Consider the following 14,820-nt stretch of genomic DNA (forward strand, 5'->3'; position numbering starts at 1 on the left):
ATAGCATGTTTTAAAGAATTTCGTGTTCAAATCTGACATGATACAGTTGCAACAACTACATACACTACTTGCGTGTATACTTTGCACCACATGCTGTAGATCATAAAGATTGGCAGCAGTGATAGAATTCATGAAGCGAATCTGTAACACCTGAACTTTCTTTTGAATTTGTATTTTACCCAGTGTGCAGAAATTCATTGAGCCGACTTCTTATAAGTGTCTGCATCAGTCGGGTAAGTAAACTCAATTTTTCATGTCTGTGTTTCTCTCATGGAACCAAAAATAACACTTTGTCGGTGATGAGCATATGAATGCGTTAAACAATAACAGCAATGGTGACAAAGTCTGTCACTAAGCAGATGTCCACATTTATGCTTATGGTTTAACCACTTGACTGCTGTGATATTTTTGGTGTAATTCGCCATGTTCATAAATTTTTGATTTTTTTTCCTGGGTGAACACAAGGAAAGACCTCTCAAAAATGCATGTTTTGATGTACAATTTGTAGTTGTAGCATGTCTGAAAACAGCTCGATTACTTTGAACCCAGATACCAATTACAGTTTTTTGACAAGTTTTCACTTGTTGTTACACATCTGTGATATTTTAAGAACTGATCTAATTCATAACCACAAATTACTGTATAAATATTGTATTGCACATTTAATTTCCTTCACTTGCACAGATATTTACAGTGTACTGGAGAGGGTTACAATTTTTAGTCATATATGCCAGTTACATATCTTTTTGCATGTATTTTGGGGGATTTAACATTTTCATCATTTCTGCATTTTCCTCAATTTTGTGTTATTGAACTCTGGACTGCACGAAAACATAAAATAGAGGTTTCACTGTATCGACAACTGAGATACGTATGTGAAGTTATTATCTGCTTGAAAAGGCATAAAATGTTCCAGAGATGATATTGGTCCAGTTTTCTATCATGTAATATCTCTCAAATAGCTGAGTTTGTTGTAATGGTTGTGTTTCTATTTTCTTATGGGCATGTAGCTTTGTGTCAGAAGGGCAAACAATTAGCTCACCTCACCTCCACCCCACCCCCAAAAAAGTTCACTTGTCATTTTAAATGTATTACAGTTTCGTTTTTTATGATTTTCAATAAGGCATTTCATAAAACCTTATAATACACACTTGGCGATGAAACAAAAATTTACGATATTCTCTGCAACAGTGAAGAAGCAAATACAGCAAACATAATTTTCTGCTCACTTTATGTGGATAATAATACATACTTTGTTAGAAAGTCGTGACTGGGCTTATGAGGTGTTTCTTAAATGATGTTCTTTCAGTAACTTATGCTTAGGTTACTACCAAAGGAATAAAACAAATTCAGTCAAGAATAATTCAAATTATGATTATAGACATGAAGCAAATAATGAGTGTTATACGAAAATGGCAAAAAAAAATATGGCTAGTATGATTTAGTATAATGAAAATAGGTGGTCCAAAAAAGTACTTTCAGACAATTAGAGCTTTTTCAAATAGTGCACATCAGTAATGAATATTCTTTGGAAATTTTACCTATGATATATAACAATATTCTGTTTGTAGAACTTATTCATTATTTTGTGACAGCATGTGTTACAAATATGATTGTATCGGTTTGAAAGGAGAAGGCTTGCTTGAGGACCTGCAAAAATTGTGTGGGGGAAATACCATAATTTTTTCCTTCTTTAAAAAAAGCTTTTATTGTGATACACCAGAACAAAATATATTTTACTGAACTAGATGAGGACGTTCATATAATTTCATTAAACAGCTTCATAATTTGAGTGTAATGATTGCCTGCTAAAATTCACTGTGATGTTTGCATATGTATATATCACTGCCTGGTAAAAAAAAAAAAAAAAAAAAAAAAAAAAAAAGAGGTGATGCATCAAAAAGGGAAGGAAGAAATGAAATGAAACTTCATGGATTGAAAGGGTATGTGATGTTATTTCAGTAATTTCAATATCAAGTCAAATTTACAAAGAACTTGGCAGCTGAACCCAAGTATCAGTGTGACTTGCATCCCCTTCTGGCCTGGACGCGTGCACTGATTGGGTTGGGAAGGGTGTCATAAAGCTGCTGCACCCGCTCCTGCGGCAAACTTGCCCACAACTGTTGTAACTGATTTTTCATATCCTGCATACAGGCACTTGGATGGAATTGATGTCTGAACTGTTTCCACATGAGCTCTATTGGGGATGGAGCTGGGATCTTGCTGACCAATCAAGTACCTCACTTCGCACACACAGCTCATAAATACACAAGCCTTGTGTGGACGAGCATTTTCTGTCGAAAAATGGCATCGTGACCCTGTCATGTGAGAGGTAACACATGTGGGTGCAAGATGACTGTGACATACCATTATGCTGTTCCCTTAATCACTACCAGGCACGGTCTGAAGTCACACGCAATGGTTCCCCACACTTTGACACCAGGAGTAACACTGCTATGCCTCTCCAAAACATTAGAATAATGTAACTTTTCACAGGTCTCTGCCATGCACATCAGCTATTCATCTGGGCCAGTGCAGAACCACAATTCATTGCCGAACACAACACAGTGCTATGCTGTTCGAGGAGTCGGTGCTTTCCAATCGTGCCACCACTCCAGATGCAGCCATTTGTGTTAACAGCAACCTACCCTTGGGACAGCAGTTCCCTAGTCTGGCCATTACTAGTCTCTGATCAATGACGTGGGATGACACAAGATCGCAGGCAGTTCATTAATTGTTCGTGGATGCCAGGCACGGATATGAAGAGGTTGTGATGTGCTTGGTGCACAATACAGTAATCCTCCTATGTTTTGGTCAGATGTGTTTCAACTGAACCTTGATTAGGAGTATGCCTTCCCTCACATTTTCATGTAGTCCAATGGGCCACTAACACTTCCATCCAAATGACCCACAAATCTGGATATTGCACTATTTGACCAGCTGACCAACAATGAAGCCCCTTTCAAACACTGTCAGGTTCTGATACCACTGTCTCACGGGAGTATGTGGCATCTGTGTGCCCTTCACAGTGCTCGCTCAACATCTGACGCTGTTTACACCCCTTATATACCCCATTGGGCATTGTAACAACACTAAACATGGACAGCACTAATGCACTCTGGTGGCCATTCTACCTGTCACAGAGAATTGCATTTCTTCATCATTTACATACCCGTCGATGGTGTGTACGCGTATGAAGTTAACATTGACATCAGTTTGAGGCTTCTGGATGTTTCGTGTTTTTGTCAGGCAGTGCATATGATTGAGATATGCATTTACCGGTCATAGAACTGAATGAAAACATTGTCTAATCACAGGAGCATGTTAGCAGTAGGAGGATTTTGTACATATGCAGTTGCATAAATGAATGATAATGCTACATACATAAGAAAAACAGTTTCATTGGGTAATAGCTATTAACATAATTTCAATTTTGTAGTGTCGCTGATGTCACAGTCAGTTTTATTTTTAAATTCATTTCTGTCTGATCTAACTGTGAAAGTTTGTGGTGGTATACTAAAAAATCTTATTTGAGAGTGCAGTTGCAACATACAGTAGTTTTATGTGATTACTTATAAGTCTTTAAGTTATATGCACCCCTTGCCAAATGTAAATTGTCTGTGATTTCAGTTTGATATTTAACTTCAGCTGCATGAATTTTTTTCGTGATTGCTACACACTGTAAAGATGACACACTGAGTCTCAGACAGGCACTCCAAACGGCTGTCACACATTGAGCATTTGGCCAAAGCCTTCTTCAGAAAGGGAAAGAAAAACACAGAGGCACATGAATACAAGCTAGTACACATGACACACATGGCTGCTATCCATGGCTGTTGTGCCAGAATGCAACTCTACCGGGCTGAGTGGAAGCAGCAATCCAGATTGCTGACGCTTGCTTGCTTGTGTGTGTGTGTGTGTGTGTGTGTGTGTGTGTGTGTGTGTGTGTTTTTCTTTCTTTCTGAAGAAGGCTTTGTGTCTGTCTGCAATCCCATGTGTAATCTTTATGGGAGTGGCAATCTGTCCTTTTCATAATATTGTTGATATTACAACCTGGAGTTTCAATTGTTTGAGTTTTTTCCCTTCTATGTTTCAGCTTCAGTCAAATGGCTGCTATCAAAAAACAGGAAAGGTAATTATTCTGTGAGAAACAAATAGTAAAAAACTTTTGGTATTGTATGTGTTTGACAGGGACTGTACAATAATCAATATATTCATTATTATGAATTGTGATGGGAAGGAAGAGTTTAGTTTATAAACGTTACATGGGAGAGAGGTTTCTATTTACACTCTCCACACAGGGCAGTGAGTGACGAATAAATGATGCAAACCAGAATAAACTGATTCGTTACATAACAATATTGAGTTCCTGGTGGAGAAATAAGTAGATGTGTAGACCTGGATGCTCTGTATAATAATAAAAAGGAGGTTATGAGTGGTATTGTGCAGACGTGGACTGTGCATATCAAAGTATTTGAACAACAGTTCTCATCAGTACTGCTTATGGTTTCTGTGAATCTCAGAGTTTCCCCACTAGAGTTCTAAGACAATTAGTGCATATGGGCAAAGAGGACACATATTTCCAGAATGAGATTTTCACTCTGGGCGGGCAAGTGCTCTACCAACTGAGCTACCAAAGCACAGCTCACACCCGGTCCTCACAGCTTGGGGACACACATTGTCTGCATTGGGAATCGATCTCTCTTTTTAGCTTTATGAGCACACTCCTGTCCCCTCATACTATACATTTCTTTAAACTGTGAGTAGGGGTTACCACATGGAGGACATGGGTTTGATTCTCAGTACTGCCAGGGATTTATTTTGACGAGATAATTGAAGCAATAGCCTCGGGAGGACAATCAGGAAAGCAACAACACTGATGGAAATTTTGTTATTGATGCCTAGGAGAGGGATGAACTAATGAAGTGTCTTTCCATACTGATGTCCAGTGACCCTGTAGGAAGAGGACACAAAGTTGGTCGCCTGCATGTGGTCCTTTTGGTGTACAACAGTGTTATGCTGCCGTATGCTTCTGTCCCATCATCCCCCTCCCCTCTCTCCTCCCCTCAGATTTCCCAACTGTTTCTACTGCAAAATGTGCTTCTGACATGTACCACATAGAAACTTTTAAAGTCATTCCGTAGTTATGAGCATAACATTTGAACAATTTACATTGAAGTATTAACATGAAAGTGGAAAACAGATAGACCTGAATATGAAGAATATACAGTGAATGACTGTGTTGATTTGTCTCCAAACAAAGGAACAGGAAGTGTTACAGTAGTAACAAAAGCTTCACTTTTCTTGAAATTACCCTTCATAATATTGTTTACATGAACAAGTAAGTTTCATTTAAGAAACCACTACTGTTGTTTAGCATTGATGTTTTAACCATTTCCAGTTTTATCCAGTTGTTTCCTACTGAATAAGTTTACAATAGAAATTCTTGAGAACAGCCAATGTTTAAACTGAGTCTACCAAAATATTATCGACTAGAATATCAAATGTAACACTAAAATCAAGTGATGAATTGTTTTGTGTCACTGTGTCATGTGGACATCCCCATCCTGTAGAAGACTAAATACGCCTATTAATGCATACAAACACCCAATGCATCTGGCTTTGTATACTCTATTACAAATTTAATTTGTTACATCGCTTTGCATGACTGTCTTAGCTGAATATTTACAGGATGGACTGATGAGGACTAAAAGTAACAAAAATATGCATACAGGTATGCACTAAAATTCTGGCAATGTGGTTTATGATGTGGGAAATATGCACTAGAGGTATATGAACCACACACACACGAAAAGAATGGCTTGATGTAAAAGAGGACCTCCTTACAGACCTAAAAATGTTTTAACTATTTTCTATTTTTTTATTTTTCAATTTCTGATACATATCAGCAGTACCAATTTCAGAGTTCTAGGAGTTGTTGATGGGGTCTGATTCGGTATACCACTAAATATTTTCCAAATTCTTTGTAGTAAATCCTTTTCTTCTATTTTACAAGTTTGTGAAAATATTCTCTATAGTTGAAATTAGAGAGCAGAACATCATTGCAGCACCGTTGCTTGGGAAACAGTTTTCCAAATGTTTCTCTGATTCTCCCGCTAGAACTGAATGACGTAAATTAAATGTTGCTCCACATTTCTTGCTTCCACTGTACTTATTATAACAAAAACTGACTATGCCACATCAGCACATCACTGCTGTTTGGTTACAGAATTGTACATTCCAGAGTCAGCACCAAAGGAGGTCCTGAACCAGTCAGTGATTTGACTGATGATGCCAGATTCTTGTTACTCTCTATCTCATAAGACTGTCTGGATGCTGTACCATTGCTCAAGGTTTAGAGCAAACAAAACTGTTGTAAAAAATTGTAAAAATATAATTATAGGTATCTGTAGTTTCATTAACTGCTCCATTGTATACAAAAAGCACCAGATATGAACACGGTTTATTCTGAAGATAATTTCACACTTTGGATTAGGACTAGTTTGTCATATCTCATATCAACAAACTCAAAGAAATTTTCGTTACTTCTCTCAGCTGTAAACTGAACTGTCTCATATATTTGCAATATATTTTACAACTTACTCTTTGGATGACATTATGTTTATACTACTCATATAACACCTGGCCACTTGCTTATTGAATTGAAGTAAAAGAAAAGCACTTTCTTAATTCTTTCCAAATAGTAATCAGAGTGCAAAACAGCTTCAAACAATGTTCACATGTTTACACAGGTTAAGTGTCAGGTGCGGTGGCACTTACTGAAAGATCTCTTTGGTAAGTTTTAGTTTCAAAGGAACTTTAATGAACACTTTCATTACCTTCTGCAGTATTCACTTCAGGATGAAGGAAACCTAATTTTTCACTACTCTTTAATAGTAGGAAAAGGATAGATTGCTACTCACCATGAGATGACATGTTGAGTTGCAGGCAGCCACAATGAAAAGCAAATGCACACGCACACACGTGCGCGCTGACACGACACAGCACGGCGCGGCACAAGACATTCACACCTCTTCTCAAATGACTGCCATCTCTGTCAGCTCAGACCAGAATGCAACTCTCACCTCTCACGTTGAGCAGCAATCTGGAGTTGGACAGGGAAGGGTTTGGGATAGCAGGGTGTAGGTAGGGGGAGAGAAGAGCACTGTCTGGTGGAGTGTCCTGCCACAGGGATCATATCCCATTGGAAGACAGATGCAAGACCTGCCCAGTCCACCCACTAAGTGCTTCCTTTTCCAGTCATGTCACAGGCGTGTCCTACACCATCGGAGGCTGGGCCACTTGTGAAATCAGCCATGTCACATACCACCCCTGCTGCAATCATGACACAGCTTTTTACACTGGTATGAGTACCAACCACCTGTCCACCAGGATGAATGGCTATTGCCAAACTGTGGCCAAGTGCATAGTAGACCATCCTGTGGCACAACATGCGACTGAACATAATATGCTTGATTTCAATGGCTGCTTCACAACCAGTACCATTTGGATTGTCCATTCCACCACCAGCTTTTCTGAACCACTCAGATGGGAATTAACCCTACAACACTTTCTCCATTCCTGAAATTATCCTGCCTCAACCTACGCTAACCTACTGTCCCCAGACTCTCCACCAACAGTTTCCGTCTATCATCTCCTCCTGATTCATGTCCCCTCACCCTCCATGTGTGTTGCCCTCTGCTAATGCACCCTGCTGCTCTCCTTTCCCACTCTCATTGCTATGATCACAGTTTCATTTCAGACCAAGCCGATTGAGTTCAAATTCTGTGATATGCTGGTTTAATTGTTTGGTTCAATAGCATAGAATGATTATATTTTTTTAAGTAACACATAAGGTGCCATAAAATTAAGAAGCTTTGAGCATTTTCAGAATGTGAATAGATGATGTCAAGTGTATTGTGCCGCTCCTTTTTTTTCTTTGTTGCAAATGCTTCTTTTTTATACTCACAGTGATAATGAGACAAATTTTGTGAAATATGCATTTATAAAGAAAATATTCACTTAAAATATAATGTGTGATGTACGCACTTATGCAGAAATCAACCCTCTAACAATGACATAGTTCCACTTGACTTCTTTGTCATTTATTTTTATATTCCATGCCATCCTGTTATTTACATCTCGCTTTCACTTCCATGGAAATGAACATTTGGTTCTGGTACAATGAGTTTCAACAATTGTTATTTGTTTGTTAGACTGTAAATTGTGATTGTAGTAAGTACTCTATCTTCATCATCCCAGTGTTATGCTTGTATCAGATTATTTATTTCAGTCAGTTTTGATTGAATGTGTGCATTAACAGTAAAATGCTGTCTCATTTTTGAGGAAGCCATGCATAGTGATAAAGTTCACACATTCTGTTGTAACAAAGCTGACATGTTGCTCTGTAACAAACCTGAAAATATCCGAAAATGGCCAGTAATAGCTGAAATTAGTAATAGCCTGTATTAAATCGCAAATGTGACTGAAATAAATTATCAGCTGTAACTTATGACCAGTTATGTTATATTTCGTTTTATTGTCCTTACACACACTCATTTTTTGCTCTCACTCCCACACTCCTCCAATCCTTTCTGATGTTATCAAATTTCTGGATACCATGCAGATTCTTATTGTTTTCTTTCAGTTTGTGTTAGAGGAGTGTTTGGTTGGTTAGTAACTCTTGAAAGATTTGCTAGCTTGGAACATCTGTCAGGACGAAGTTTCATATGTGGTTCATGTAACATGTGCTGTTTGATCACTAAGATACTGAGTTGAACTGATAGTGGTTTGACATAAAAGTTTTCTGAGTATCGTACTGTGTCATAATGTAAAAACTGTAGTGAGAAAACCAACATGTCCGCTACAGTTATATAGGCCCGCTTCTGAGTCTACTGATGACCCAATAGACCCAGGAGGAGGCTATTGTAACCATGGAAAACACGTTATTTTCTCAAATATAGATTTTTACATTATGACGTGGTATGATATTCAGAAAAACTCAATGTCAACTGACACTGGCCATGGAATCCTATGCAATTATACTAGTGGGTTATTAATTGGTGTGCGTTCGCCCTCACAGTACACAGCAAACTAGAAGTATTTCGGAATGCATTTGTATTGAAGTCAGTGGAACGAGTGTCCAAAATAATATCTGTGTCTTGGTAGTTAGTTGTAAAATGTTATTTCACTTTTGATATATGAGGGGACACCCAAAAGAAACCAAACTAATTTTTTCATGGGTAGAGCTTTTGTAGTACTGCGTTTTGTCACTAGGAGTGCATAGAACAAACATTCCAGAGTCAATAAGCTGAGTGTTGTCACTCAAGGAGGTCAGAACTAATTTTGATAGAGTTTATAGTGACAACTGTTCTGTATGATTGTTGTTTTTGCAATGACCTTGTTCTGATTGTCCTTCCACATCCCAAACACATGAAAATGTTGAAAACATTTGTGCAGTCATAAACGAACATCAACAACAGACCATTTAAGTAATTGTGAAGCTGTCAGGAGTAAGTTCGAGTTCAGTACAGCGAATTCTGACAGAAGATTTGGGAATGAAAAGGGTGGCTGCCAAATTTGTGTCATGACTGCTGACTGCAGAACAAAAAAAGTTTCTATGGAAGCATTCTGGGCTTTGAAAGAAGAGTCCTGAAATGATCCAGACTTTTTTTCAAAAATTATCACATGTGATGAAGCTCAGTGTTGTGCTTACAATCCTGAATCAAACCAACAATCAAGACAGTGGAAGAGTCGAGTTTGCCTCGGGCTAAGAAATCTCATCAGGTAAAATCAGACATTTAAACAGTGCTGATTTGTTTTTTCGATGTGAGAAGGATCATCCATTCAGAGATTGTTCTGTACACTGGAAGTGCCCTGATTTGTGGCAGTGGGGTGACTGTTTTTTCATCATGACAATAATCTGTTCATACAGCCCTGTCTGTCTGACAGTTCTTGAATTCTTGACCAAAAATGGTAGGACCCTCTCTTCCTCCCCCCTCCCCCTTCCCCCCTTGCCCCCCCCCCTTCCCGCCCCCCCAAATTGCACAACATTACCCCATGCGACTTTTTTCGTTTTCCTAGAGTGAAAAGAGACATGATAGGAAAGTATTTTGCTGATGTTGTTGGGAAATTTAATCAGTCTTTTGAAAAATGGAATAAAAGATCAGACAAATATGTTAGTGCAAGTAGAGAGTACTTTCAAGGAGATTAAAGGTGTGTACTTAAAATGTGAATAAATAAGCTAAAAGTTCAGTTTCTTTTGGGTACTCCCTAGTAAGCTAGAAATGTATTTTCTGCCCTAAACTTATGAACTTTGCTTTTGTAGGTTGTCTTCATCTCTGTACGCAATCATTTGAAAGTTGCTGTAGGTACGCTGAAAAAAATGAGTGATGAGAACTCTCATTTTGCTCTCTTTAGCCCACGTGATGCTCGAATTCCTCGTATGAAGATTCCTCTGTATGAATGCCCTCTTGAGTTCTTGATAGATCCTGAAAAATTCAAAAATGTTATAATTCTAGCAAAAATGGTAGAGTGGAGCAACGTAAATTATGCTCTTGGGTAAGCAAAAATTGTTATTTGTCCTGTACTTTATTGTTTTTGTTTCTTAGTGTAGTAACAGTCATATGAATAATATTATCTGTTTTTGTGATCCTTTGTTTTCTCATTGAATTTGACAGTTTACAAGTTTTTCGATTTGCGGTTGAATTTTCTTTTTCTCTTTACAGAATATTTTTACAGCTTTCCTTGTTGTATTAATGAGGTGTCAAGCACAGATTTCATTCTATGTTGTTTGTATTCTGGCCAAACTGTGAGTGCGACACACTGTGCACTGCTCCAGCAGTTGTTTGTTGGTGTTTTAAAAAAATTAGGCAGTCAACAGAAATTTAAAACAACAGAAGTGCTGTACCAGAACATATACGAAGGAGTGCCTTAGGCTCCAAAAACCAGGTGTATATTGCATATTGTATGAATGCGGTATGTCATGTGTTGGACAGCCTTCAAGAACTCTTTAACAAATATGTAAATAATACAAGTATTTCACCTGACTCGTGCAGCCAAGTAAATCAGCATAAAATGCATCATTCTAATGGAGATGATCAATTTCTGGGATAGTGTAATAAAGGAGGCAATCAGGATTAGAGAGATGGATAATTTTATTAATAGGGGTGGAGGATTTAGCTCAGGTAAGGTATGTGATGTGGTACTCATTGTACTGAAATCATTTCAGAAAACATCTCAAAGTGCTCGCTCTCTCTCTCTCTCTCTCTCTCTCTCTCTCTCTCTCTCTCACACACACACACACACACACACACACACATAGGCAAATCATATTAAGAGGCATTGTAGTGAAGTTTTTTTTTACCCCATTGTCCTTACTTAGACTGTTTTGCATTTTAACATAGCCTTTCTGTTGGATCTGAATTTTTGTTGAGTGTTTTATTGTTAGTTTAATGGCACCAGGAAACAGTTACTTTGGTGATGCACGCCATGAATAATTCACAGTTTGGTTGAGTGCAAACAACAACAAAAAAAGTCTGCATTTAACACCTGGTGAATACATCTACGAAAGATGTTGAAATATCATGTGGAAACAACTTGACTTCAAACCCAAAAACTTATAGCCATAGTCCGATACTATTTTATGGAAAGTTATTTTAATAATGTAACTATAACTTCAATGTTGGATGGAGAAACATTTGCTAACAAACATTAAGTCTGTGTTTCAGAACAGTTAGCTGTGGTTGGGATAAACAGGAAAGGGGCAGAAGAGTGAGTGTGCAGGGAAGAGACATTTGCCTGGGAAGTACACTCATGTTCATAAATTAAGGATAATGCTGATACATGGTGAAACAATGCTCTGCTGGGAGGTTTGCAGGTTTAAATCACCTCGGGGTATGACCATGTGGTGCATTTGACCTGCGGTCTTCGTACGGTGGTGCCGGCAGCAGTCCACATACACACAGGTGTGTTGGTTCATGTCAGAGTACAGTGCAGCGAGTAAGTGTGCAAATGTTTTCAGACATGTCGATGGTGACTGTGTGTTAAAAATGGCTCAAAGAACACACATTGATGACGTTATGAGGGATAGAATACTAGGGCGACTGGAGGCTGGTCAAACACAGCAGGTTGTTGCATGGGCCCTCCGTGTGCCACAAAGTGTGATCTCAAGATTATGGCAACGATTCCAGCAGACAGGAAACTTGTCCAAGCATTACAGTATGGGACGTCCACAGTGTACATCATCACAAGAAGATCAATATCTCACCACCGGTGTCCGCAGACGGCCATGGAGTACTGCAGGTAGCCTTGCTCGGGACCTTACCGCAGCCACTGGAGCAGTTGTCTCCAGACATGCAGTCTACAGACGACTGAGCAGACATGGTTTATTCGCTCGGAGACCTGCAAGGTGCATTCCACTGACCCCTGGCCCCAGGAGAGCCTGTAAAGCCTGGTGTCAAGAACGCAGCACATGGTCATTGGAACAGTGGTGCCAGGTTATGTTCACGGATGAGTCCATGTATAGTCTGAGCAGTGATCCTCGCCGGGTTTTCGTCTAGTGTGAACCAGGAACCAGATGCAAACCCCTTAATGTCCTTGAAAGGGACCTGTATGGAGGTCGTAGTTTGATGGTGTGGGGTGGGATTATGATTGGTGCATGTACACCCCTGCATGTCTTTGACAGAAGAGCTGCAACAGGTCAGGTGTATCGGGACATCATTTTCCACTAGTATGCCCGCCTTTTCAGGGGTGCAGTGGGTCCCACCTTCCTCCTGATGGATGATAACGCACAGCCCCATCGAGCTGCCATCGTGGAGGAGTACCTTGAAACAGAAAATATCAGGCAAATGGAGGGGCCTGCCTGTTCTCCAGACCTAAACCCCATTGAGCATGTCTGGGATGCTCTCGGTTGATGTATCGCTGTGTGTCTTCAAACCCCTAGGACACTTCAGGAGATCCGACAGACACTGGTGCAAGAATGGTACGCTATAGCCCAGCAGCTGCCCCACCACGAGATCCAGAGTATGCCAACCCATTGTGTGGCCTGTGTATGTGTGCATGGTGATCATATCCCATATTGATGTCAGGGTACATGCGCAGGAGACAGTGGCGTTTTGTAGCACATGTGTTTTGGGACAGTATTCTCAACTTATCACCAATACCATGGACTTACAGATCAGTGCCGTGTGTGTTCCATATGTACATATGCTACTAGTGCCAGTTTTGTGTAGTGCCATGTTGTGCGGCATCACATTCTGCAATTATCCTTAATTTATGAGCATGAGTGTATTATAAAACCTCACAAGTCTGGGGCTGCAAAGAAGAAATGGAAACACATGTTTAGTTTCATTTCTGATGACTATTCCATGTTATTGACATGTGATACTGTGTGTTGATACCAATAACCAACTTGATCTGTCAATAATGCATTAACATCTCCCTTGCGTGTACTTGTTGTCCTGTGTTCAAGTCACATTGATTGTCCTGTTATTGGCCCCCCTTCTGCATTTTACAGTTTTACAGAATTTCCTTTTACGCTTTATTATAAATCATTTATAATTTTTAGACAAAGGTCTTTAGCTCAATGGTTTTTATTTTCCGTGTCCAGAACACCATACATTAAAATCTAACGTAAGTCATCTGTAATAAAATTTAAATGTTTTGCCCAATAATCAGCTACACTGGTGGGCTTTATCATTAGCTAGCGGTAAATCTACTAGGGTACAGCTTGTGCTGAGGTTTGGCACATCAGTAGGCTGTCCGTTTGGACATCCCACAGTCACATAGTGGTTCCCCATTGAAGTAGTCCCAACAGGGAAGGTTGTACTTGCTATTTGAGACCCTAGTCCTCAACCTGTTGAGAGCCTTCCAGGTTGTGAAGGATTTATTACTTCCAGTCGGAAGTTTTTCCTTAAGCTCCAGGGCAGGGTTTGGTGTTGCCTCCTTCCATAGCCGAAGTCTCCTCTCTTCAATGGTGACATTGATGGGCTCTGACATACAAAGGAAGCTCTTTCTTCAGTGAAGCCACCCGGGCTTTTGTTGGTGTCCCGTAGGGGGTGACAATTATCTGTCAACTGTTTCTTCCTTTCCACCTCGACAGCTACTTGCCACTGAATACTGGAGGGGGGCCTCAAACATCCTGATATGATGCGGGATGACTCAGTGGTAAAGTGCTAAACTATGGATCTAAAATTCACACATTCAGTCCCCAGTCAGCCCTAGAATGTTTGCCTGTCACCTATGAGTTATGACTTCTTTCACCTCTGGCAGTGTTTGTTGACATGAAAAATGCCAAGGTGCACCATGGTTCAGAATCCATGGTAAACTGTAGGTCCCCATAGAACTGGCTGGGTATGTCAACTCACAGGTTGGAGGAAGACAATGGTATATCTTCATCAAGTCAATCTCTAGTAAAGCACTGTGGTGTTCAAACCAATGTTCAAATTGATGGCAACTTTACTATTTTAAGCTAAGATTTGTTTTTTATATTTATATACATTGAAGCTTGCTCTTTTTGACTCTTTTTGACTCTTTTCAGTAAATACAACTCTTTTAACTGAAGTTGTAAAAACAGGAAATTTGATATAATGTTTTATGTAATTATTATTTTTTTACTTATGTCATTTAACAGAGGCTTGGATGGTGAGTTTTGGGCAGGGGGGACAAACTGATGGAGGAGAGGATAATGATCAGATCAAGTATTGTGTATGTATGCTGTGAAATGCGTGATTTTATTCATGTTCTTCTGCACCAAAAACTGCACATTCCAGTGGAGGTTCTTTGACAGAGGTTGGAAATGGGCTGGGGCACACTCAAGTA

General features: G+C 39.4%; 1 protein-coding gene across 1 annotated transcript in view; it reads left to right on the forward strand.

Moving 5' to 3' along the window:
* The window catches only part of LOC124607412 (DIS3-like exonuclease 2), a 198,625-nt gene that overhangs the window by 55,040 nt on the left and 128,765 nt on the right, over positions 1 to 14,820 (forward strand). Inside the window, exons 6-7 of the mRNA XM_047139737.1 lie at positions 4,097 to 4,132; positions 10,328 to 10,560. Of these exons, the coding sequence (XP_046995693.1) occupies positions 4,097 to 4,132; positions 10,328 to 10,560 (269 nt within the window). The remainder of the gene's footprint in view (positions 1 to 4,096; positions 4,133 to 10,327; positions 10,561 to 14,820) is intronic.

Source organism: Schistocerca americana, chromosome 3 (assembly GCF_021461395.2).
Source record: "Schistocerca americana isolate TAMUIC-IGC-003095 chromosome 3, iqSchAmer2.1, whole genome shotgun sequence".
In the NCBI taxonomy this organism is placed as follows: domain Eukaryota; kingdom Metazoa; phylum Arthropoda; class Insecta; order Orthoptera; family Acrididae; genus Schistocerca; species Schistocerca americana.